This window comes from Aethalodelphis obliquidens, unplaced genomic scaffold, assembly GCF_003676395.1.
Source record: "Aethalodelphis obliquidens isolate GAN/ISIS:26980383/991018 unplaced genomic scaffold, ASM367639v1 scaffold30, whole genome shotgun sequence".
NCBI lineage: Eukaryota > Metazoa > Chordata > Mammalia > Artiodactyla > Delphinidae > Aethalodelphis > Aethalodelphis obliquidens.
Window position 1 is genome coordinate 5154188 of NW_020837974.1, and position 27749 is coordinate 5181936.

At 42.9% G+C, this 27749-nt stretch overlaps 1 protein-coding gene across 6 annotated transcripts in view; it reads right to left on the reverse strand.

The window, feature by feature from the left end:
- The window catches only part of BAIAP2L1 (BAR/IMD domain containing adaptor protein 2 like 1), an 86033-nt gene that overhangs the window by 16459 nt on the left and 41825 nt on the right, over nt 1-27749 (reverse strand). For all 6 annotated transcript variants that reach the window (XM_027125784.1, XM_027125783.1, XM_027125781.1 and 3 more), the window contains exons 4-11: nt 11443-11504; nt 11267-11338; nt 9874-10011; nt 9055-9207; nt 6203-6370; nt 3624-3771; nt 1687-1894; nt 987-1064 (exon numbers count right to left, since the gene is read on the reverse strand). In XM_027125784.1, the coding sequence (XP_026981585.1) occupies nt 987-1064; nt 1687-1894; nt 3624-3771; nt 6203-6370; nt 9055-9207; nt 9874-10011; nt 11267-11338; nt 11443-11504 (1027 nt within the window). The remainder of the gene's footprint in view (nt 1-986; nt 1065-1686; nt 1895-3623; nt 3772-6202; nt 6371-9054; nt 9208-9873; nt 10012-11266; nt 11339-11442; nt 11505-27749) is intronic.

A 27749-nucleotide genomic window follows, 5' to 3' on the forward strand; every position in this document is an offset into this window, starting at 1 on the left:
CTCGGAGCAAGTATAATGGAAGGACTTGGGGGGGGGCATCAGGTGCGGCATCCGCGGTCCGCTGGGGACAGCGGGATGGGTCAGGACGGTTGCTCTGACATGGGAAACACTGTGGCCAAGACGATGCCACGTTCAGTTTGGACATGTTTCTGAGGACCCACACCACATACAAACATTCACGTCTTTCTTGGCTGGGAGAGACCTGCCTGGGTTAGTCTAGTCTTGGGTCCACCACTTCCAGCTGCCTGAGCAAGTTATTACACCTTTCCGTGCCCCCATCTTCTCAATTTTCAAGCAGGGACCTATCTCACAAGGTTGTATGACGATTCAATGACCTGGTCAGTGTAAGGCACTTTGGACAGTTCCTAAGTGATGGTGATAATGATCATTATCTGGATGGGATACAGACGTGAGGGGGCAGTGTTGGCACAGAGGTGCTGAGTGAAGCCCGTTGATGTAATTCAAGCTTAGGGGGCAGACACGGTGGCCCAGGAAGCACCGAAAAGGAAAAAGGGACTGAGGGCAGATCCCGAGGACACCTATGTCTAAGCACAAGGCAGAGGAGAGATCTGAAAGGGTACTGAAGATGGATGGGTGGTGAGGTGGAGGGAAAATAAAGAGTGCAAGGTCAAGAGAACATTCCAGATAAAGTGTTCATCAGTGTTAAAGGCTGCCGAGTAAGACCAAGACAGAGCACAAGGGCCTTGGAGGTAGGGTAGGAGGTAGGGAGAGTGCTTCTGAGGCTAAAGGGGGGTTCTGGGGCACGTCTCTTTCCAGCAGATGGTCAGTGAAGCGCATGGGCAACAGAAGTCAGGAAGGAAGCAATCACGGAGCAGCAATCCCCCGCAACCCCCCCCTACTCCACACCATCTGCGGCTTCCCCGTGGGCTCTGCTACACATCCAGATTAATTCCGACACGCCTGAGAACACGAGGTCGAGGTGCGTTTTCTGCCCCTGGGCCATCTGAGCCACAGGCAGGTCCTACCTTGGTCCGGGCACGCTCACGGTCTCCTTCTCGTTTTCCTCCAGCAACTTTGTGTATGACGACGGGAACCAACCCCTCCTGCAGGTGAAGAGTGGGGAGAAAAAGACCTTGCTGGGATGCTCCCAGCAGACAAGCAAAGCATAAACACACCCAGGAACGCTCGGTCACAGCGCAGGGGCCGGAACAGCTCGGTCACGGCGCAGGGGCCGGCCGGGCCACTCTCATCGCAGTCTCTCATATACAGAATTACTCTTATTTGGATTCCCTTTTTGTCTTTGGTTTCCATATTGGTTTTACTTAATACCTGAATAATCTACACAGAAACTTGATTTAACCTACTTCCTGTAAAGCTTATGCACGTCCAGTTGAAATGATGACACTGGCATTTAAACCATTCACATGCTAAATCTTAACAAAGTATATCTTGAGAAATCTGAAGTCACGTGAAAAAAACATTTAAAACTACTTTCAGAAGCGACTCCTATATATTTACGCATCAAATTCATCTATATACGCACACACACACAGAGAACAGTTGGGGAATGACTGGGAATAGAACAACTGCAGTTAACTGTAACTGTCACTAAACTATGAACCTAACTGTGGTGAAAATGCTCATCTGCCCACAAGGAAGACCTGCTACGAGGAGAGACAGCAGCCCTCTCGGCGTGGGACCACTGGACCCCCTCCCGAGACCTACACTTTGGTGTCCTCATGCTCTCCATACAGCCAGCCGTCCTTCTCCTCGGAGATGAGCAGCGTGATGACATCTCCCTGCGCGAAGCTAAGTAAGGTCTGGTTCGCGCCGGCCGTGTGCGGAAAGATGGTTTTCACTTTCTGCTTTTTTACCCTGTTCAGTCCAGTGGCAACAGAAACCGATCGCTGTAAACTGGGGTCATCTGAAGAACCTGTCAAAAATGAACCGAGCAGTGATGGCTTTTCAAGGAAGGATGATCAGGCAAGTTCAAAGGAGCCAAGCCCAGGAAACCACCCGCCCCCATCTCTCCAGCACACTCATTCCACTGAGACACCAATCGGATTGTATTTCCACACCTCCACCCATGTCTGGATGGACAGGGACAGCAAGGGACAGCAGCAGAGCCATGGCCCGAGGCCTCTCAGAGGAGGATCCCTGTGGCTAAAGGCTCTTTTCCAGACCGAGAGGATAAAGTAGTGTAGCCAAGCTTCATCTGCACTGATTCAATCAGGACGGCTCTTAAAGAGGCAAAGTTCTCCACCACCAAGTGGCCCACTGCTTTCCTTGCCGCACTCCCCCAGAACAAATCACAAGGCCTGTGCCACAAAAAAGAGAAACTGGAAATGTAGACGTTCTTGCTGCCACGGCTGCTCACCTGCACGCGTGGCAGGGATGTAGTGAGGGTGAGTCACGTGTATTGACTCCTCCCCCTAGGTGCCCGTGGCAGAAGCTGGAACCAGATGGAACCAGATGCGGGCGGCCTGGCTCCACAGCCTAACGCTGCACTCCGTCATGTCTCAGCTCAACGCAGGCTGATATCGACCGGCACTACCGCCGCCACCCCAAAATTGGAATGGAAAATTTTTTTTCCATATTTTTTTTCCACTCAAATTTTGCTAGCCCACTATTTACTATAAAATAATGCAAAATCTCTTTCTGCATCATTCTCGCAAATTCTTAATAAGTACAATGTAAACTTTGCTATCTCTTCAACATGCCGCATAGTCTAATTACCTCGGCTGTATTGAATTAAATGGTTTTCATTTAGCTTTTACCAATAAGAACCAAAGAATCATTTGAATGACTGGGCGGCACACAGCACTGTATATTTTAACTTTATATTATATATAACTTATAGTTCTTCAAAGGCAAATGGCTACAGAGTATCATCTTTCCAGCTGACATTCTGAAAATCCCATCTCTTCCCCAAGAGCTGCACGCGCTAGACAGCCCGTGGGCTCTCGCGAGCAACACACTGTGTGACTGCCACGACTTCACACCCAAGGGGCCCGTGAGTCCCCCCCAAAAGAGACGGGTCTGGCGCCACGACAGTCTCGAGGTCCTGGGTGCCAAAGACTCTGTGTAGGCAGAGTGGAGCCTAACCAAAGCCACCTGAAATGCCTGCAAACAATAACTGGTCCCAGTCTACTGAAATAGAGTCAACCGGGTTAAGAAATGTAAGCAGTTAGAACCTAAGCCCCCAGAAACCATGAAGTGCTCTGTTAGAGACAATGAAAACACTGATTATAATTTAAACGAAGCTTACTGGTAAGACTGATAACCATTAATTTTGTCATGTGAACTTCTACAGTTTGTTTCATTGAAAAAAAAAGAAATTTTAGTCCAATTGCCACAAATACGTAACACAGCGTGAGGCTCTGTAAGTTATATCCCATTTCTTTTAAAATATAACACCTTTCAATAGGAATGTTCACTGTATGTAAACATCAATCTGTATATAGAATTGGCATATGTCAAAGCAACGTGTCTTATGGTTTCAGAATAAACCTAGACCCCATCACAAGGTGTGAGTTCCTCCAAGCCAGTGTGGAGGGGGTGCTACCATACATGTGTATTTACCTCTATCTCAAGGCACACTTATCCTAAATATTTAAAAAATTTTAAAGGTACTTTAAAAGAAATCCAACTAAGTATCTTACCTGTTGAATTATTTTTTCTTTCTGAATTCTGTGCGACTGTGGCTGGGTTATTAAACATATCAATCAAAGGGCTGGTTAACGCTCTGGCTGAAGGAGCCGAGGGGATCTTTGGTGAATATTTAGAAAGGGTGTCATAATCTCGCCCAACCTGTGAAACATTCGTTATTAGTTTAACATTAGTGTAACACAGCAATGGCATTAGACAGATCCCCGGACTGTTTTGCATTACATGCTTTAAATTCCATTTTCCCCCCAAATTTTTTGTAGGGCAATGCCCCTTTTTGAATTATTTCAAGAACACCATGTCCTTTTTTCCATTTTTGTCTTTTTTTTTTTTTTAAAGCAGTTACTCCCCATTTTCCCCACCCCTTGGAAAGCACTCATCTCCTTCCTGTCTATATGGATTTTTAGGCTCCCTTTTAAGTGCTGCTTGGCTAAAGTCATCTACATTTAAAATTATTTTTCCACAGAATTTTGAGTGCATTACTCCATTACTTTCTAACATCTTGTTTTCCAGTATCAGTGGGATTCTCTTTTCTTTGTGAGTAATTTATTTTTGCCCTCCCTGAAAGTTTTCAGAATCCTCTCTTTATCGCTAGCATTCTGCCATCTGTTGAGGTTCTGGTCTTTTCCATTCAGCCAGGATCACCCTGACTGCTGTGTTAAAGGCCAGGCTACCGCGGTCACCTCTGCCGGACCTCGGTTAGAGCAGGGTGGGGGTAGAAGTGGTGGGAAACAACAGTGTGTACCCACGGGCTAGCCATGGCCTAAGAGAGGGAGAGGGTCGATGTCCGGTGTCCGCGCTGCTGGAAGGATGGAGTCGCCATTTACTGGATGGGAAAGACTGAGGAGAAGCGGGGTTAGAGTGAGACAGCCTCAGGTATGTGGTTTTGGACACGCTGAGCGGGAAGATCCCCACTAGACATGCGGGCAGTGAGGCCCCAGGCGGCAGCTGGATGTACCTCCCACGTTTCAACCCAGCTAACATTGATAACCTCTTTGATTTTTTTTTTTTTTTTAAATCCTGTCTTTGCACTGTATTTTGGGAGAGTTCTTTGGCTTAATTTCCCAAGCTGATTCATTCTGCTAAGGAGTCCAGCTCTTGTTTTGGGGTGTTTTTGGAGGGGACGAGGGGGAAATGAAAAACTTTAATTTTAGAAAAATTTGGAACAGGTACAAAAGTAGAGAAAACAGCACAATAAATCTCCATGTACCCAACACCTAGCTTCGACAATTACCAATCCACAGACATTCTCGTTTCCTGTATGCCCCATCCATCTTCCTCCACAACTGGATTATTTTGAAGCGAATCTCAGACATACCATTTTAACTAGAAATAATAATCCTTTTAAATTTCCAAGACAGCTGACTCTTCTCTGTGGTTGTAATAGCCTTTCATCTCTTTTCTCCTCTGCCCTGTTGGCTCTGTTGCCCCCTTTACTCGTCATTCCAGTTTTCACTTTGGTGCGTCTTTTTATGACACTGGTTTCCCCCACTTGTTCAGTGACCGCTGGTTGTCTGTCCATCTTTGTACTGGGTGGCAGTCCCCATTCTTTTTACTGTACACGACAGTCTGTGTTTTCCCTGTGCTCCTGATCGCATGCGATGTGGGGAAGAGGCAAGACACACCCCCAGGAGTGGGCCCCACCCTTCGGTCCACACATGCTGTTTCAGTTCACAGACGAAAGCCCGGGCTGCCTGTGATTTAGCACAGGTGGGACAAGCGGAGGGACCAAGCAGCCTGGACAGTCTGAACCAGCTCCCCAGCCGACAACACTCAGGACACCCCAGTTTCTTCCCCGCTTCTTGGATCCACTGGCTCTGAACTGACGGCTCCACCCTCTGCAGGAACCTTGCCCTGCACATCTTCCCTGGGGCTGACATGTCCTTCTATTTTCATTCTCCACACGCTGACCTTGCCTTTCTCGCTCTGGAGACTCCTTTCAGTGTTTCTGGTCCATTGACAGCACCTGCTCTTTATTTTCCCATGTGGTTATGGATCTATTAGGCAGGTTGATGGCTGGTCATTAATATCTTTGCTGTCATTTCACAGGGCTTTATATAGACAGGGAGGGTGGACTGACACATGTGTTCAAACTACCTGCTGGATTTGAATCTCCTCACGTGTTTGTGAAAAAATAATAGAGCCCATATTCAAAGAACAGTGAACTACGATGCTTGAATTCATTACCTGGAATACTGGGGTGATTATTTTTTTCCTCAGGTGCCTTATGTAGTGATGAATGGCACCAGAGTTTTGCTAATCTGTGTTCTAAGACACTTTACGCTTCCTTCAATGGGAATAAACTTATAAAGTTGGAATCATTACAATTAAAAACAGAATCAGTAAAAAAAATCTCCAAAACAAAGATTACAGTGCTAACACAGTGTGAAACATTTTCACATCTAGTTTCAAATCTGAAGGTAAGGGGATAAAAGGAAAGGCAGGCCCTAGAAGTAGTACAGGAGAACCTGTGATTTCCACTAACAAAGAAGGCCTTGGTCTGTCGTGCAAATATGGCTGAAATCTTATTTAGCAAACACACAACCAAAATCTTGAGGAGACAACCAGCTCTTACCATGCTTCTTCTCTCGATCATGGGTGAAGGTAGAGGCGTTCCAGACATTGGGGTGGAGATTGGGGTCTTAATTTCTTCGATCATATTCATGATTTTCTCTGGTACTTTGGTGGCATCACCACATGTTTCTTGCCACTTAGGCAGTTTGGAATTGATCAATTCTGCAGACTATAAATTCAAAAGAAACAAAACCAAAGAGAAACGTGTACTGTTGGAAGGACTGACACAAATTACAACTACTACTAATGTATTCCTGGCTTACCACTGGAAGTGTGGGAACTATGAGTTCAATTCAGTGAGGAGCTTAAGCACCTATGGGGATCTGCTGTGTCTTATTTGCTGAGGATGTAGGCTCCTGTTCTGAAGGAATTTACATCTCCCTCAGGGTGAATACAGAGTTCAAGACTAATACAAGGATTGTACATGATTCAGAAGAAGTTCAAAAACTAAAAGGGAAGGCGGATCAATCCGTCTTAATCCCCATGTTTCCCTGCGGTCCCAGAACTGCCAATCCCCACTGTCTTCCTCCCACAAGAAGCACCTCTGACCGAGCGACAGGACCAAGAGTGGACTCTGTTTGTGTGTGTACGTTCGCGTGCACTAAACACTGTCCTAAGTACTTCATCCTTGTTAATTCACTGCATCTGCCCCACAATCCTAAAGTAGGTACCATTCTCATCCCCATTTCACAGATGAGGAAACTGAGAACTTTGAGAGGCTGAGTAACTGGTTAACACAGCCTTCCGTGGTAGATCCAGGACCCTGAGGTTTCAACTACTGGGACCTCAGGGAAACCGGACTGGCGTGTTAGAGGAGTGAATCAGACCTGCCCTGAGAAGTTCCTCTACGGGGACAGAGGGACTAGAAGCAGAGCGTGGTGGGTCTCCAGAGTCGGGGGAAGTGTTGAGGGGAAGCCCCGCCCACAGGCCGGCTGGGGCTCTGGGGCAGGCAGACCATGGGCTTTGCAGAAAAGCTGGATTGCAGAACAGAGAGATGCAGAAGGACAGCGACGAGACCCCTTAGCCCCAGAGGCAGAGGCATCTGTCCTGGTTCCCACAGCCTGGCTCTTCCTTCAACTGGACTCCCAGACTCCCCAGAGCCTTTCCGAGAACCCCTTTTTCCAGGGCGGCAATCTAGTTGGAAAAGGGAAGCAGGGGATCTTTTTTGAAACTATTTTCATAACAACCACACTGTTTTTCATCTAGGCTCTGTGTCCATCAGAAGTGGGCTGGGGGAGTTGGTGTAAATCCTAAGCCCCGCCCCTCACACCACCCTGTCCCCTGCGTGTGACGCAGACACACCGCGGACCAACTACTAAGCCTGCTTCATCCAGGACTGGGATCAGGGAAGGCACAAAAACGGTTTCAGAGACTTGAAGAGACTTCTGCTAGGGAAAGGAGGAGATCTGGCTTGCGTCACACTAAAAAACGTAATAGGGACTCAAGGTTAAGTGTAAGAAAGACTGTCACCAACTAGAGCTGTCTGGAAATAGGCCATGCTGCCTCACAACACAGCAAGGACCCCATTGCTGGGGGGTGGTGTCACCACAGAGAGCTTCAAGGTTGCTTCTGTGCCCCTCCGGCCCACGACCCTGCCCCAATAGGACAGTGTCACCATGGAAACATTAGTACGTATGCACTGGTGACAAAAGCGATCATCTAATGCAGCATATTTTTCTTTCCTGTAACAACCTGAGACCTTAGGTATTTAGATTTGGTAGCTGAATATTCCTTAAAGTTGCAAAAACTTTATGGAATATGTAACCTGTGATATATGCATACATACAAGTCCAAGTTTTCTTTCCCCCTGAAAAGAGGAAGTTGCACTATATTCAAGCTCTTACAAAGCTTCTCATATCATGGAGTGCTCTCTAAATTACTTTATTATGAATAACAATGAATATTTGACTTCAGTCAATGCTAGCTCTGGATGCTTACATAAGCCCAATAGAATTCATAATTTAAAAAACAAAAAAACAGAGGAAAGGAAATTTAACACACGGTTTGTAATGATTCCTGGAAATATAACCTCACAACTGCATGCGCTGAAGGAGAGGGATAAATCCAGTCACGCAGCTGATGCGACCTTGAACAGACACACAACCTGAGGAGGAGTGAAAAAGGAGCCCCGACCAGCTGTCCTGAGGCTGTGAATGGGGTCTGTGGCCTGGGATAGAATTTCCAGCAACACCATCTACATGGACCTCCAAGGTGAGCATCTCAGGCCACCCAGGTGGGCTGGACCTGGGGCCTGCTGGGACTCACCCCGTGGTTCTGGGGAAGACACTGATGTTGAAGATGCATCAGAAAGAGTCTAAGAAAAGCTGACTCATGGGTGAGAAAAGGAAAAAAGTGCCATTTCTCAGTTATTCAATAAGTATGAATGTGTTACTAAATTAAACATTATAAACAAGCATTTGACCATTTCATCTACATTTCTGAAAGTTTACACATTCAAGTTGGTCAAAAATTATTTCCTTGGGGAACTTCCCTGGTGGTCCAGTGATTAGGAATCCACCTTCCAATGCAGGGGACGTGGGTTCAATCTCTGGTCAGGGAACTAAAATCCCACATACCATGGGACAACTAAACCCACGCGTTCTAGAGCCCGCGCACTGCGATGAAAGATCCCGCATGCCACAGCTAAGATATCCCGTGTGCCGCAACTAAGACTCAATGCAGCCAGATAAATAAATAAATAACTATTATAAAAAATTTATTTCCTTGTGATCTTCTCCCTGGCAAATAAGCCTTTCGCTTTATATTTGGGCACGTATGGAAGGTGAAGCATTTCAAGGGCATTTAAATATGAATAAAATTAGTCCTCACAACGCAATTTGCCACCACACCCACCTGTAAGTGATACTGATGAATGTGATTTGCGAAGCTGCAGTGTTTGTCAACTAGGAAGCAGAAGCGCCTTTTCTCTTCAAGTAGAGCTTCTTTGCAACCATCTGCAATAAATTTCTGGATTTCATTCTGGCGAGAAGTGATGGTTTCTACATACTAGGAAAATAAATAGTAATTATACAAGTATGACATGAGGAATCAAATAGCTACACAGCCTGACACTTATCTTCTCCCATCTTTATGCTTGGTTTATTTTGATAATGGAGTAAGTGCTAAATGCAGATAAACATTAGACAAAACGACGTACTTGTAACCTGATCTGAGCAGATGGCAAATTCTCATTGAGATCCCTGACTCATGCTTGGAGAGAAGTTGCCAAAGGCCTTACATTCCACTGGGTAATTTGCACAAAATATTACTTTGTAATCCAGGGATATGATTATGTTTTACTGGAAAATCGTGGGACCAAAAAGTTCAGAACCAGAAAGTTCAAGTTCAAATCCCAGTTCCAAGTGCCAACCATGTGACTTAACCTAGCCCTCACTTTCCCCATCTGTAAAATGGAGATAGTAATGCTTATACTGGGGAGTCCCTGACCCTCCCTGAGTTGGGAGAAAATGCCAATGCTCTTGACTAATTATTAACTTAACTCCGGGCAACTCTGCGGCCTTCAGCTCCTACCAAGTCGAAATGCTTATTTTTAACTTTCAACAGCAGAACAGTGACGGATGAAGCATAGACTGACTGAGGTGAGCACGCTTCCCCGTTAACTGTACAAACCATCAACCCCAAAATAAAGTAAAATAGTGCTGAAAAGTTCACCTCCATCTCCTTGTGTTCATATTTGAGTGCATTTCGTCCTCCTTGACTTTTCCTTCTGATCTTCTTCAATTCAGCTTGAGATTTCTCCAAAGAATCTAATTTATTCCTGTGTTCTGCTTGGTATCTTTTGAGAGTCGCCTGTAAGTTAAACGTTGCACTTATTTTTACTGCAGCACCAGGCAGTGTCAGGCGGTTACTCTTGCTGCGTTTCCACTGGGCGTGGTGGCAAAAGGCCCACGCTTCGCGCTGCCCTGCCTGGCTGCAGGTACCCCCACTTCACACCACCCCACTCCGCTCCTTCGACTTCAATGTCCTGTCCTAAAGTTCCCCGTTTATATGATGAGCCCCTGACCAGAAGGGCAGCTTCTCGGAGGAAAACAATGTCGTTTCTTTCTTTTATTCCTTTTTTCTCCAAGGTCTTTGGACACTGGGTGGCCTGTAAGTGCTTTGGTGAATAAATGAACAATATCAACTCACACACTCCTGACTGTTTTATGACTTAACGATTTCAAGAAACAGAATGAACAAGAGCCATCACTTCCGGTGATTCTGAGGGCTGTGAAACAGTGTTCTGGAGCCTCACAGACCTGGGTTAGAATTCTGGCTTCATCCCTCATTTCCTGTGTGATCTCAGCAATTACTTAATTTTTCTGAAATCCATGCTTACCCTCTAATCTGTACAGTGGGGATATAGTAAGAGTACCTATGTTACAGAGTTTCTGTGGGGATAAAAATCAGACAATGCACGTAAAGGGCTTGGTATTACATCCTCCGGGCCACAGAGCACGTGCACGCAGGGCAGCAGGACGACTTCAGGGTGACCCCCACCGCTTACTGCCATGCGGGGCTTGTGAAGAAGGGGAGCTTCGGGCGGCCAAGGAAGCAGCTACTGTGCAGCAGAAAGGCGAGGCGGAAGGAGCAAACTGCTGGAATCGACACTGCCGTAGGGCAACAGGGGAGAGACACCACGATGGGACCGGGGCCCCAGGGAGCTCCAGACGGCGTCCTCCCACACGGCTCATGTCCACAAGTGTCGGTTTGTGAAAGCAACAGCTGCACTAACGCAGATGCAGGTGTCATCCACATATGCATGTTCCTTGAAAACAATGTTTTCCAGAAGTGTATGATTCCCTGCAGGATTTCCTGCTATGCTTTTTAGTAAAGATCCCAAGTGTTAGCACTTGGCCCACTCAGCCCAAAGGGACCTTGTCGGTGTTATGCGGCTGTGTACACACTCGACGGCCAGCTCCATCATACCTGCTGCTGCTGAGTCAGCAGTGGGGGAAGTTGTCCTCGAGCTCAGCCATCAGGCAAGTGCAGCCTTCGCGAGAGCTGGGCCCCTGGCCCCGGGCCACCTCCACCTACGGGAGGTGGAGCAGAACTAGGTACTCACGTTCATATATTTTACATCAAGCTCTGTCTTCTTCTCCAGCTCATGGATAATCTCCTTATGGAATTTTCTGAACTGTTAACACAAGGAAATGAAAAATTCAGACCAGGTTTGAGACTTGAAGTGAAATAAAATTTAAAAATAAGTATATTTGGTAAATATAAAAACAGTTCACATACATTTTCATCAAGCCTCTCGTTGAGTTTCTTGTGGATACTCGAAATCTCTATGAGAACGTGGCCTGTGGACAAAACCAGGTACGTAAGGGCAAAAAGCCACTGCGTGGTTTTTGTAAAGATATGAAGGGAAGTAAAGTGGTGGATGAAGCCCAGTCCCTGGCTGCTCCCAGAGCAGGTGGGCACCAGCCCCGTGGCACTGGGAACACCGGCTGCGTCCTGACAGCGGGGGTGGGTCAGATGGACACAGCTGACAGCAAACTTACTCCACAACATCGTTCATCAAAAGCTCGCCAACTTTGTCTTTAAACTCACGTTGTTCTCTGGCCATTTACTCATTCCCTAAGCTGAATCCTATTTATCTGGTTTAATTGTTAAATTCTCTTACAAGAGATTATTTTGGTCATTATAGTACTAACTATAGGAACAAATGACTTATTTTCATCTAATCCTGGGTAATCTGATTATCTGTCAGGCATAAAAGACAGAGGTTATTTTCTCTTCCTCACATTAGTTCTCGTATCATTCTGGAAAATCTCAACACCACAGGAAACTGCAGCAGGGACAGTGTTCTGCCTCGCGTCTCCTGGGGCTACACCGTTCTCTGAAATGCCTGCACAGAAGAGAATGTTCTGGGACAAAGGAGTGTCGCTCCAGAAAGGCAGCGAGATGGCCACTTCTAAAGGTGAACAAGAGCCCCCCCGCCAACTTCTCTACAGGAACCAAATGGGTCTGATATCCAAAAACTGGGAGCAAAAGAGTTATTTGGAACCACCACCAAATCATCCCAAACCACAAAACATGCCGAGCGGACCATCCTACGGTTCGGTGGGCAGATAAAAAGGAGTTCTTTGGGCAAACTGAAAGGCTGTGGATGAGGGAGAATGAAAAGGACGAGTATGGTAGACACGGGGGAAGAGGAAAAGATTACTGATTAGACTCTGGTTTCAGCGAGCACCTCTATGCAAATGACTTTAGTAGGCCCAGTTCTGGAAACACCTGAAGACATCTGACTCTAAGGGGGCAGCCCAGGCTCTCCCCCATCTTCTAACTCAGAAATTCTGCCCGTCCTGAACATGTCCACCTGGATGTCCCACTAGTCGCCCCGTATTCGGCAGGCCTACGAGTGAACCCCACCCCGCCCTCATTGTCTCTAATACCAGCTCTTGGCTGCCAGCCAGCCAGTCATGAGGGGTCGACACCCCGCCTACGGCCAATGACAGACTCATTCCCTCGTGCCATCACTTGGGCACCTCCAGCATGGAACCATGCCTCTTACTCATCCTGCTTCCTTGGGCAACAAATGTGCCAGCCCTCCCCTACCCAGGAGAGAAGGCACGTGGGGATGACGTGAAGTCGATGTTCACTCGATGACCTGTTCTAGGAGAGGTGGGCAGGGGTCTCCCCAGGCCCTCTGCCCCACATGTTTACACCTGCCAGTTGGACCTCTTAGGAGGCGCCCTCCTCCTTCAAGCTCTTATTTCTCATGACTCCCAGCTTGTTCTCTTCTGGATCTCCTCCCTCACAGGTGCCAGGGATCTTTCCAAATCTACATGTAAAATGTCACTCCCTCCCATGGGGTCCCAGATAAAACAACTCCTCGGCCTGAAGCCCACCATGAGCAGTGTTGCTTAAAATAACCATCGTGGGTGGTGGGGACAGAGAATCTCCTGGAAGGATATAACCATGTTAATAGGTTATAGGTACATGTAAGTCCCTAAGCACCATGTGATTCTAGGAACATCTGCTGGATAAGCATGAGAGCGAGGGAAGACACGTCCCCAGCACTGATGGTCCACGTGCCAGGGTATCAAGGTACCCACTCTACACCCTCAGTGACACTGACTCCATTTATCCCATAATTCAGTTCTCCTAAAGCTCAACATGAAACAAATAAACCAGAGTTCTTCACAAAGGAAGCCTTTATATGACCAAGAATATAATTACATTAATATGTCATTTCATATATTGAAATAATCTGAGTTACCTTCACATCTATTTTAAACCCATAACTCCGAGTTGGAGATGAAAAATAAACAACAACAACAAAAACCACTTCAATTAATTGCAAATCAAGCACTCTATCCTGGGCAAATCAGATCTACTTAAAAAAGAAAAAGGTCTAAAAATAATTTTGCTTAAATCATTCAGAGTGATTCAGGCTAGTAGCAAAGTGTTCACATTTTTTTTTTCATGTTGTCATGAACTTAATTTTTACAACCTTATATAACATGGACCTCTGAGAAGCGTGTCAAAAGTATGTGCTTGTGCAGTGCCCTCGGGAACGCCAGCGCTGCTAAAGCCGGCGCTCTGGCCTGAGGGCCCCGGCCACCCGAGCCCCCTCCTCACTCTCCCCCTCCCGTCCACAGTCTCTCCCCGCCCCGCAGGCGCCCAGTGAAAAGGCCCAGTGAAACAGCCCATTCACTCTGTGGGCAGAGACGGAACACCTGACCTTCCCCCCTGTTATTCCTGTCCCTCACAGTTCGTGGAATTTAAATGCCAACCTCATAGCAGTAGCCACTGAGTCCTCAGTCATAGAAAGGATTAAAAAACATCTTTACTGTGATTTTGCAAGCTGCCAAAAGAGTATCTTGAAACAGAAAATGAAAACAGCCTTTATGTTCAATCTACAGAAGTTTATTCTTAACATAGCAAGTGTTACTTTATGTCTGAAATGTGGTATCGCACGTTTTACTCTTAGCCCTGTAACCTACTTTTTCATAAATTACATTTGGGAAGAAAAAAAATTTTTGAAACAAGAGGGTGCAGTCGAGAAAACGGCCCAGATTCTAATGGAGCAGAACTAAGTAAACGTCTAAACAGGAATCAGAGTGTTGATCCCAGAAATTACAGCACCGTATGTACTGGATCAACCATTTCCTTTTTTCCCTTTTAGGTTCTGAGTCAATATTTTGGGAAGAAACTCATAGTAAGTACAGTAATGTAATTCGGTCTGAATAAATTATATTCTTAAATAACAATATTAAGGGAATTTAAAAATATACAAATTTTTTAAAATCATGAACTTGATACAACTAAAAGTCAATGTCTACCATCAATTTTTCTCTAAAATTCATACAAATAATAGCTCCTCATGGTATCACTCTAATTTTAGGAACTATGAATATGTCCAACATTTTGGACAATACTGTATGAAGATACACATCTAGCCAATAGGCAGTATGGACTTCAAAAGTTAAACAAAAACTAAAAAATATTACTAGTATGAACACAAAGAAAGTTTTCATCTGAAATATAGGTTAGTCATTGGACTATTAATTTATTTTCAACTAGATAATTCTTCATCAATTCACAGTATAAATTTAGAGGAACCAGATGGACACTACTAACAGACGTGAGTAGCACAGAACATGTAGGCATAAATATTCTTTTTCATTTATATTTGATTGTGGATAATCAGAACATTTATTATTTCCAGATAGCACAGAGCAGTGACAGGCGCACACTACTTCCTCCGTGTGACTTTGAGTGGAATCAGACAATAAAATGACAAGATGGAAGCCAACCCACTACTGGCCTAAAGTTACACTGTATGGATGAAAGGAAAACTGATAGAAAAAATGTCACTGGAAAAAGGATATACTTTTTCTGAGAGTTTTTCAAATACCCAGTGTGATGCAGAGAAAATATAATGAAAGTAAAAGCAAATTACACATAGATGGGATACGTTAAAAAACACAAGTATGTACTCAGGGTCACCAGCACTGTTAGCAGAGTCGGAGTAGTACCCACCAACATGTGACCCAGCTTGGAAGGCTTTGCCGGCATCTAAGAATAGCTCCCAATGGCTGTTCCCAAGTCCCTGGATGCAGGTGGAGGTGCTCTTCTCTCATCAGTATTGAAATTGTGCAAATAAACAATGTGCACATAGGCACAATGCCAAGTCAGTGATAGGGTGAGCATTTCATCCAACGTTCCTCCAAAGTCTAGCTTTTGACTTACCCAATCATAGTTCTACAGTTCTAATTAACACCTTGCATGGAGACTATAATTATTCTACCATTGATCATGATTTATCCCATCTGATGAAAACAAGTGAGACAAACTGAAGTTATACAACAGAATTATATAGTGTTCCAAAGTTCTTTCATTGTCAGAAATGAAAGTAAAGTGCCAAGTAACAACTGACTTTGATAAGAAAAGATGCATGGTGAAATCTCCAGGGTAGCCACTAAAAGAATAAAGTTCATATAACTATCAAGCTAACAGAGAGGAGAAAAAATAGTCAAAAAGAGGACTAGAGAAGAAATTAACATAGGACAGAGAGTAGAAAGCAAAAGTAATTACACTGGAGGTAAATGGAGTATATAGTTTAATTAAAAGACAAAGATTGTTAGGATTAAAAAAAACAACACCCGGGGCTTCCCTGGTGGCCCAGTGGTTTAGAGTCCACCTGCCGATGCAGGGGACACGGGTTCGTGCCCCAGTCCGGGAAGATCCCACATGCCGCGGAGCGGCTGGGCCTGTGAGCCATGGCCGCTGAGCCTGCGCATCTGGAGCCTGTGCTCCGCAACGGGAGAGGCCACGACAGTGCGAGGCCTGCGTACCGCAAAAAAAAAAAAAAAAACCAACACCCCACTATATTCTGCTTACAAGAAACACACTTAAATACAGAAAGGTTGAGAGTAAAAGGATGGAATCAGATACATGGCAAACACTAACCAAAAGAAAGCTGATGCCGGTACATTAAGACCAAACAAAGAAGACAAAATAGTCAAAGAAGGCAAGAAGCATTATTAGAGATAAAGCAGTCATTTCATAATGGCAAAAGGTTCAATTCATCCGGAAGATAGAAAAATTTTCAATTTGTGTGCATCTCAATGTAGTCTCAATGTTTCTAAACCAAAATTATAAAAAAGAAACAGATAAATCAATAGCCATCATAGGAGATTGTAATATATCTCTCTTAGTAAACTGATAGAACAAGCAGACAAAAAAATCAGTACAGATATAGATGACTGAATAATGCAATAAAGAAACTTGATCTAGTGAACATATTAATACTATATAATACATATAAAGAATACATTATCTAAAGCAGAAACTAACACACCATTGTAAAGCAATTATACTCCAATAAAGATGTAAAAAAAAAAAAAGAATACATTACCTATATACACCCTACATGTAAAGCTTATCCAATAACTTCATTTTAAAGCAAACACAAAATACTAAAAAGGGGGCTTCCCTGGTGGCGCAGTGGTTGAAAGTCCGCCTGCCGATGCAGGGGACACGGGTTCGTGCCCCGGTCCGGGAAGATCCCACATGCCGCAGAGCGGCTGGGCCTGTGAGCCATGGCCGCTGAGCCTGCGCGTCTGGAGCCTGTGCTCCGCAATGGGAGAGGCCACAACAGTGAAAGGCCCGTGTACCAAAAAAAAAAAAAAAAAAAAATACTAAAAAGGAACCACAAGAAAGCCTCCTGGTATTTCAGAAAAACTGAAATTATACTTAGAATGTTCTTTAAATGCACCACAATTAAGCTAGAAATCATTAACAAAATGGTAACTAGAAAATGTCCATATATTGGAAATGAAACAGACTTCTAAATAACCTGTAAGTCAAAGAAGAGAGCACAATGGAAGTTAAAGTGATTTTGAAATGAAATGATAAAAGAAAATACAGCATATAATACATGTAAGATGCAACTAAAGCTGTGGTTACAGGTAATTTTATAGCCTCAAAATGCATATATTAGAAAAAAATGAGTGAAAAATCAATGCTCTAAGCACCCATTTCAAGAATTTAATGAAATAATACCCAATAATAAAAAGAAATGAACTAGACATAAAAATATGGATGAATTTCAAACACATTATGCTCAATGAAAGCTACATACTGTATGATTCCATTTATAAAACATTCCAGAAAAGGCAAAACTGACAGTTATCTGATAAACAAATCTGCTTACCCTATTACCCAACAATTCTACTCCTAGATATTTTTCCCAGATGAGTGCATTTGTTCACCAAGACATGTACAAGAATGTTCACAGCAGTTTTATTCATCATATCTCCAAGCTAAAAACAACTCAAATGTCCATCAACATAAGAATGGATAAATCGTGGAATACTCACTCATACAATGGAGGAGCAGGGAGACCTCAAACTGTATGTAAATTCCCCTCAAATCCTTGACTAACACTTAAATTGCACATGCTCAGGGTGAGACTAGGAAATGCAGCAAAAGCAACAGTTGGAAGGTTGGAAAGCTTAGCGGATGTTCTCAGGATACACAGTGTTGGGAATATAGAGTTTGAAATTCAAGGTCTGGTAAACACCACAGGCTTCCCACTGAAACTGAGAAGTGCTATACCTTAGGAATGAGGACTGAGTCACAGGACTACGGGCAAAACCAAAATAGATCCACCAGAAAAAAGTCCAAAATTAAGCCTCCACAAAGTCAGGTGATTCATCAGTAATTTAACTGTCTGCTAGAATAAAACTCCACACTCTTAAGAGGAGGGTAACAGAATCCAAAGTCTCTACAATATTTTACCACAATATACAGAATAGGAAAAAAAAAAAAAAAAAATCAGTAGACAGGGTGAATGGTAAAACTACAAACAAACTGAACTCTTTTTCCCAAGAGTTAGTATGGTCATTTTTTGGTATTTAAAATATATTTCATAACTCTAATAATAGTTAAGTTTATTTATAACATAACAAATATATTAACATATAAATTTATAATATAAAATTATAAATTTATAAAATTTCTAATAATTCCAAAGCTATTTTAGATGTATTATAGGATTGAGAAAGTGTGTAAATATGTTGATGTTACCGGGAGCCAGGGTTCTCAAACATTTCCAAAATACGTAAGTGTAAGTGCATTTGCTCATTTATTTGTGTATGAATATATGTGTGTATACATATATACACATGTCTATTTTTGTGTATGTACACAATATAAGCTATACACATGTATATATTTCCTAGCTCTGTTGGCTGAAAGGACCCAGATGACATCTCAATAGCAATGAGCACACCTAGTACCCAAATCTTGGTTTCTAAAATCACTCCCCACTAAGGGGAAGCAACACTCCTCAGAAAAATGGCTGTGGATTCTGCAGCTGAGGCGTAAAAGGACAAGATGAGCCCAGAACACACTGTTACGCAAAAGAGTAAGGAAGTGCACAGGAATGAATGAATGAATGAATGAATGAGTAAAAGAGTCAGCTCAGAAGAGCTCCTACAGGCCAAACATGGGACAGTTTGAGCACCAAAATAAGGACAGTAATATATTATAAATCATTGAAAAATTCATAGAATCCATGAGACCATAGCAATAATAAATAGATAAATTTAAAAAGAAAGAAATGAGGGAGAAGGGAGGGCTCCTGCTAAAAATGGAATGCCAAGTGCCAACTGGTCAGTATGAAGGGAATGTTAGAGCTGGAAAATCATCACAGTAGAGTTTGCAACCATCACAGTAAAGACTGGTTCGGGCAAAAATCATTAATAGGTGTTAAATTTAGGATACAAATGTTGGTGAGGAATAAGATATTTACATAGTCTGAAAGTAGCAACAGAAAAAAAAAGCAACTGTACATTGGAGAAATCAGACAACACCTTCACTGGACAGTCAAAAATAATGCCACAAATGAGAGGCAGGTAACACTGTGTGTCGAAATTGATACTCTGAGCACAAATTGCCTTAGATAGCATTAATATAACCTGAATCTAATCATGAAGACCTGGCATTTGAGAGTTATTATCTTGCGTTCCTGACTATTCATCCCCTTTTAGGGTTTCTGATACATGGCTATCTCATGCTAGTTCTTTATTGCCAACATTAAATTTATTTGCTTATTGTTGGAGAAGAATAAAATGATTTCATCCTTCTCTGATGGTACATCCAGTACTAGCTGATAAAGGTAAGGAAGAGATGAAGAGGTCTGTTGACAGGGGAAATAACATCAATGTTCTACTTATTTAATAGTAAGACCTCTGAAAACCTCAATTTTAGAAAATAGTAGAAATGGCCAAAGATCTGAAAGTGACAAGTCCTCTGAGCCAAACAAAAGCTGTAACCACAAACCTAAACACCACCCCTGCCCCCGACCCCACCAGAGTGGAGTCCCTTTTAGATACAGAACGAACAGAACTTACTTTTATATAAAAGTCTACAAGAGATTGCCTAAAGGATGTTGGTTTTTCATAATAAGAGGCCAGCAGCTACTGCTGATCTCTTAGTGATAGAGCACAAGATCTATAGGAAGAAGAGCTCATGAAGAAGATGATAGGCTGGTAAAGGAGTCTGGAAAGGGCCGGGGTACTGTGAAAGCTAAAAGATTGAAGCATCTTCAGAAAGTGGGGTCCTCTGGGCTGTCATCACCCACAGAGAACTCAAGGGACACGAAGACTGGGCAAAGGTCAGAGTCTGCCAGAAGTTACAATGGTGCCAGACAAGCCTCTTAGCTGTGCACACCTGGGAAGTTACTTAACCTCTCTCCAGGTAATCTCACCTGTATGGTGATAACTAGAATACTTACTTCAGAGGCTTGGGGGAGTGTGATACTTTCTTGTGAGTTGAAGAGAAATACTGGCTGATAAGGTGTGTGCGTCCAGACAGAAGTAGCAAATTAGTTCAATAATGCATGATATATGCCAACAGCATGGGGCCCACACTCCTCAACACGCCATTTTCTGGGTGAGTACTTGTTTTCTAGAAATAAAATCCACATACTAGGTTGCCAACTTGTAACTAGTCACCGTGTTTCATTATTTTTTGTTCCTTATACATATACATCTATATATTCTTTAGTATGCTTTATTGTACTATGTTTAAAATGCTTCGGAATAACTCTTAAAACTTACAGAATGAGAGAAACAGACACTGACCTCTCCTAAACTCATCTCCTCCCTCCCCACCCCCGATTCCCAGGGTCCCCAAAGGAAAAACTGTTACTCTCCTATTATCAAACAGAACACAGTTAGAGAATACACTCTGCTTTCCTCCACCTCACAGCCTTTACAGTACTGTAGTTAAACAGTATCTATCAGGATTGATCCATGATGAGAAGAGATACATCTGACCACTGCGGGTTAGAACAAATTGCAAGGGCACTTCTGGTTTTGCTCCGACGTGTAAAAAGCCCGGAAGTCGTCACTCCCTTACTTACAACAAGAAACAAGCTAAACAAACTGAAAAACAACTCTTAGATTCATCAGAGAATTAAGTTCACAGGCGGATGTGGAAAATCAGAGTTTACCAGGAGCAGAGACCGATGCTGGAGCCATGGCTGCCAGGAACCCAAACGGTAACTGAGGATTTGCCGGAGGCTCAGTGTGGACCAGCTTGAGAGTTAAAAACAACAGGCAGCTCATGAGTTTTATCTGTAGGAGGCATCCTTGCCACCAGGTTTTTACTGTTAGGAACGGAGAAAACTCCTCTGGGGCTTCTGGCAGGGGGAGGGAGAAAATGACCGTTTTGAAAAATCTGCCCAGAGTTGTTCTGTTCTTGTTCTGTTCTGTGTAAGGAAGGCTAGCCCTCCAGGGAAACACTTTTCCTCAGCTTTATCTGATCTGGGGAAGGACAACTAGGTACCTGCAGCCCCTCTAGCCTTCCTGTCTCAATTAAGGGGAGGGGAAAAAAGGCTAAGAAACTCTTCCGAAGGTCACATCCCAGATACTGTGGCCCACTGTAAAAACCAAAAATACCCAACAAAACAAAACAAAACAATGGAGATTTAAACGTGAGATTATAGAATGGTCCCCCTCTCCAATATTTTACCACCACATCACCCATCAACAGGACTTCGGGATAATAACAGTGGATTACAACTGACACTCCATTTAGAAGGATTTTCAAAAGAAACCCAAAGACAACAGGGGAGACAAAGACAATGGAGAAAGCATAGTCCTTTCAACAAAGGATGCTAAACAACTAGACACCCACTTGCAATGAATCTAGACACTGACCTTATACTTTTCACAAAAAGCAACTCAAAATGGAGCATACACCTAAATGTAAAATGCAAAACTATAAAACTTTTAGAAGATAACACCAGAGAAAATACACATGACTTTGGTTTAGCAATGAGTTTTTAGATATAATGCCAAAAGCATGATCCATGAAATAAAAAAACTGGTTAAGTTGGACTTCGTTAAAATTACAAACTTATGCTCTACAAAAAACACTTAATAGAATGAAAAGAAAAGCCATAGATTGGGAGAAAATATTTGCAACACACATATCTGATAAAGGAAGGACTTGTATCCAAAATACATGTAAAAAATATATAAAGACTGCTTAAAGCTCAACCATAAGAAAACAAACTCAGTTAAAATGTAAGATATACAGATGGCCAATAAGCATATGAAAAGATGATCCATATCATATGATTAGGAAACTGCAAATTAAAACAAGAAGATACCACCATACACCTATCAGAATGGCTATAATCCAGAAATCTGACAACACCAAATGCTGAAGTGGAGCAAGAGGAATGGGTGGGAATGCAAAATGGTACAGTCACTTCTCAAGATAGTCTGGCAATTTCTTACAAAGGTAAACAGTCTTATTTGATCCAGCAATTGTGCTCCTAGGTGTTTACCCAAATGACTAGAAATATTATACCTACGGAAAAACCTGTACAGTATATGAATGCCTATAGCAGCTTTATTTATATTGCCAAACCCTGGAAACAACCCAGATGAGTGGATAAACAAACTGTGGTACATCTGTACAACTGAGTATTATTCAGGGATTAAAAAGAAACCAGCTATTAAACCATAAAAAGACATGAAGGGAGTTTAAATGTATGTCATTTAGTGAAAGAAGTCAGTCTGAAAAGGCTGCATAGTACACAATTCCAACTAAATGACATTCTGGAGAAGGCAAAACTACAAAAACAGTAAAAAGATCGGTGATTGCCAAGGACTGGTGGGGGGTGGCTGTTTATACATTTGTCAACCTCATAGAACCCCAATATAACCTATGATCTTTAGTTAATAGTAATGTACCAATACTGGTTCATCATTTGTAACAAATGCACCACACCAATGCAAGATGTTAAAAACAGGGGAAATAGTGAGTGGGGGAGAGAGTGTGTGTGAGAACTGTGTGAGATCTATTCAATTTTGTATAAACCTAAAACTGCTCTAAAAACTAAAGTCTATTAATTAAAAATAAATTCACAGCAGTCATCTGGAACCTGCAGTGATTAGGAACCAGCACCCTGCTTGGAGGAACACACACGTAGTGTCTGAATGTTTCTGGCAGTTACACACGGAAGAGAACTTGATCTTCTGATTCCGTTACCTTTGTGGCCCCAAGTGCCTGCCTGGAACACACCGGCCTTAAAAGTCTGGTTGTTAATGAATATACTGAACAAACAAATGAAAGGGTGACTGCAGTGAAGCATGGAAGTTCAGTGATAGCAGGAGAAGAAAACCAGCAAAAGCTGGACCTATCAGAAAGTGGCATCTGTAGTGTTTGATTTTATTGGTATAAATATATTGATTACAGAAATGCCTACAGGAAAAGTGACTTTTGCGGAACCCAAATGCCTGGTCCCTAACGTGTGAGCACTGGGCATCCATCTGCAGCCACAGCAGAGCCGGCTGGCTCCAGGTGGGGCTGTTTCCATCCTCAGGGCTCCAGGAGCAAGTTCCTGTCATCTTTCGTTTCCTATCACCAAGATTTGGTAACACTGAGGTCCAGTCTCAGAGGCTTCTGAGTCACAAACAAGATAATTTTTTTTAAAAAAAAAACAAGAGACATATTTGTTTATAAAATTTTCATTTTGCCAAGCAAGAAGCTACAATCCCAGACTCTGTGGGTTCAGTGCTGGACACCTGGCAACCTGAGTTGTGAGGATTAAGTGCCTAACAAGTGGAATGTGCTAAGAGCAAGACACACACTAGACACTCAGTGTTTGATTCCTTCCAGCTTCCTGATAAAAAGTGGGAGAGGAAGGGAGAGACGAGGGAGAAGGGAGGAAGCTGGTATAAACTACTTGTTTTGGAAGTTTGGCAATAGAAGAAAAGTGAATTTAGAAGGTAGCTAGAAAAAGAAACATTAAAACATTTTTCCTTTTTTAAGAAACATTTTCTTTTTCTAAATAAGGTCTGCAGAAAGAAAAAATGGAAACTAATAAACCCCATATGACTGACACACTGAATTAAATTTAAGCTTATGTAAGAATGCTTTTAAAAATAAAATATTACTATTATCCTAACAACAGGACTTAAATCTCAATGGGAATTATCACTAGAAAACCTTCTGGATATTTTAAAATCAAGTCTTTTCAGTTAGGTGTAAAGCAAATGCAATCCCACAATATCAGAGATCTAGTCTTCTCAATACCTAAGGTAATACCTAGTAGAGATGTCCCCTCAGAAAATTATAACCAAGTATTATGTCAAGGAGGGTGGAGATTCAGGGCTTAGGTGATAATTCTGTCATTAGATTGATTCAGGAAGCAAACTGAATGTTTATTATCCACTTCATTTTTGATTAGCAATTAAACTAATTTAGCCTACCTGCTACACATAAGTGCTGTCAAGTTAAACAAAGTACAGGATTTGCAATGAAAATATTTCCCAAGTTGGATTTTAATGTACTACTCTTCTTTTACCTAAAAGAACAATGTGAATTTGTTCAAGTGTATCAATTATATCACACAAATAATTTATCAATTTTGCATCCATATACAGATTATAAGCAGTTGTCTTCTTTACATTGAATGTAAAATACAGCATTAGAAGTTTTCCATAAGTTATTACACCAAGTGAGGTAAATTAACATTAATTATTTATTCTCCTTTTTCATCGATTAGTAGATTAAGGTTAAAATACAACCATTTTGATGCCAACAAAAATGAAAGCAGGTGTGCATTATCAATAATGAATGAAGCTGACAACCAGTTAGTCTTAGGAACCACTAATTGACTGCAGGCATTTTCACTGAAGCTTGAAAAATGCTACATCTGAAAAAATTTTAGGTTCTTTAAAATTATTAAAACAGGACCCCCAAAAACAAAGATGAGGACAATACACAGGTAGAGGAGGCACCAAGAGACAGTTTCCATCCAGTATTACTGAGTAAAACCATCTTAAATTTTTAAGTGAAGAAATTTTCCAAAAGACTATGGTTTTTTATTGTTTTCTTTTAAGGCAACCAGTTCTAATTAGGCAAGTTTAAAAACACAAAATAAAACTGGGCTACTGCTCCCAACTTTTGGATGGAAAGACATTAATCTAAAACCATACTTCCCACGTGGATGTTGGTCAGTCCTATTATGACGTGAATTTAAGGGAGATTCCACAAAATCCAGAATCTGTTTTATTATATCTCTTACTCCAAAGGGACAACTGAGCAAACAGGATAACTTGGTGCTTTCACAGTTCAAAAGTATTCCTCACCTTCTTCTACTTCAGACGGCAAGATGACAACTGTATGATCCTCATGGACAGCTTACAGGTGTCAAGTCCTTGCCTTGTGCCAAGCACGGTGCTAGCTGCCTTACAGAAATGGCCTCATTTAGTCCTCACAGCCCAAGAAGAAGTAGCTCTATTACCTCACGGTACAGAAGGGGAAGCTGAGACTTTGAGAGGTTAGATGATTTTCCCCCAAATTACAAAAGTACTAAAGGTGGTGGGGCTGGAATTTGAACTCATGTCCGACCCTGAGCCTGTGCTCTCAACTACTTTGCATCCTCACTCAAATATGCAAAAGGAATTAGATTTTCCCTACCGGGTACCCTAGGACAGAATGATGCCCAGTATGTGTGAATTACAGGGACAGGCATGTGTACCCAACATCCACCAGAACACTTTAATTATTAGGGCTGTTTTAAAATGGAACAGGCTACCTCTGGGGGGGCAGTATCACAGAGGCACGGCCGCACTGGGTGAGGGCCGGCCTGGTTGCTTGAAGCCATTTCAGCTCAATGTTTGGTTTGTGCAGGAAGTAAAACCAAAGTAGAGGACTGAATCCCCAAGGCAGCCCATGACAATCAGCCTCCCCACACCTGTCACAGCCCAAACACACCACACACACAGGCCCTAACTCCAAGTCAAACAGAGCGGTCGATGGCCACCTTGCCTGATGCACCTAAACTTTTGAAACAAACTAAAAACATGCTTTAGGAAAGGAACTAGGGAGGCATAAAAAGATGATGATCCACTGCAAACGGCAGGGAACCCCACAGCCTGCAGTACAGCTACACTGGGGAAGAACGCTCAGAAAAGGGCTGGGCTGCCAGCCCGACTGGCACGTTACTGTGGCTGTGAGGCTTTATGTGGGGTGGGGAGGGCTGGTCCCTGCATCCCTGGTTCATCTGTATGATGGACATGTAAACAAACAGCCCCCGATACGACCTGGCAAGAATCAAATGAGAACACAGAGGTGAAGCATCTGACTCGCTGTGATGCTTATAACTGTTGGTTTCCTTGCGACTGAGGGAAGCCACAGGGCACATTGCGAGAGCGAAAGAGGGCCCGTCTTGCCCACAGGGATAAAAAGCTACTCGTTCAATGAACTCCGGACCTACGTTTCCAGCTGCTGCCTCAACATTTCCGCTTGGTCTAACAGGCATCCCAAACCTAAGACATCTACGAACAAACCCTGACCCCTCATCCACCACACCCTCTCACAGGTGGCGGCCAGTGCACAGCAAGCCCACTGCCTCTCCCTTCAATCCCAGGCCGACCCAACGTTCTAGCTCACCTGCACTGGGACAACAGCCTCCCAGCCCGTGTCCCTGCTCCCACCCTTCTACAGCCTATTCTTTGAGCAGAGCCAGGAAGAACCTTGCCACTCCGGAGTCCAAAGCCTTCAGAGGCCCCTCACCCTCACCTCAGGTCAAAAGGCAACGTTCTTACCATGACCCACAAGGCCCCACAGGGCCTGGTCCCACCCGCGCAGCCCACCTCCAGCCCTCATCCCCTCCCTCCCCCCATCCTGAACTGCACCTCAACTGACCGGCTTCCCAACTGGGACCCAAGCTCACCAAGCCTCAGGAACGCTGCACTTGCCGGCCTCCACGGAACGGTCTCCTGGGACCGCTCTCCCTCCTGACTGCATGTCCCTGACGCCCCTCCCAAACCAGCTGCGCTCACCCCTTTCCTCCATCAGTGGCCCTTCGCCTCATTACTGCCCGGCAAATTAGACCTGTTTACCACCCACTAGAACGCAAGTTCCCAAGAGCAGGGACTTGTACGTATTGATTTATCCCTAAGTGATCAGAACAATGCCTAGCAGAGATGCTCACTGAATTGAGCATACTGTTATTTAAATGAGGAAAGAAAAACTACTGTAATCCCTTGATTACTGAATATTTGCTTTTATGTGCTTTTCAGAAAACCATAGAAGGACTTTTTTCTTTAGTTAAAGGACAATTTTTCACAAGAGCAAAGAACAAACCCTGTAGTCATCCCACTACCACAATGCTCACCCTCCTCCCCAGCACTGGGACTCCACCTCCATGCCAACAGAGGAAAATTTAAAGAAGTGAAATGTAGGCAGCCATCAAAATGATGAGTAAATGGATTACTTATGAATTCAAAGAAATATGTGTGGAATGTTAAGTTAAAAAAGCAGTGCCCCCTCAACGTTCATAGCAGCACTCTTTACAATAGCCAAGACATGGAAACAACCTAAGTGTCCACTGACAGATGAATGGATAAAGAAGATGTGGTATATATCAATATATACAACGGAATATTACTCCACCATAAAAAAAAGGAATGAAACAATGCCATTTGCAGCAACACGGATGAACCTAGAGATTATCATACTAAGTGAAGTAAGTCAGACAAAGACAAATATCATACGATATCACCTATATGTAGAATCTAAAAAAATGATACAAATGAATTTATTTAAAAAACAGAAATAAGACTACAGACATAGAAAACAAATTTATGGTTACCAAAGGGGAAAGCAGGGAGAGGGATAAACTAGTAGTCTAGGATTAGCAGATACAAACTACTATATATAAAATATAGGTACTACTGTATATAGCACACCGAACTACATTCAATATCTTGTAATAAACTATAATGGAAAAGAATCTGAAAAAGAATATATATATATATATATATATATATGACTGAATCACTTTGCTGTACCCCACAAAGTCATGCAACATTATAAATCAATTATACTTTGATTAAAAAAAAAAAGCAGTGCCCAAGATAGTTTATATAGCCACGGGTTTTAATTATTTTAAAACAGACATTTTAAAATAATAAGGAAACTGCTTCTTAGGTTCATTTTTCAGTAAAAGCATTAATTTTTTAAAAGCTTGAAGTGTATTTTAATACTCATTATAAAACAAG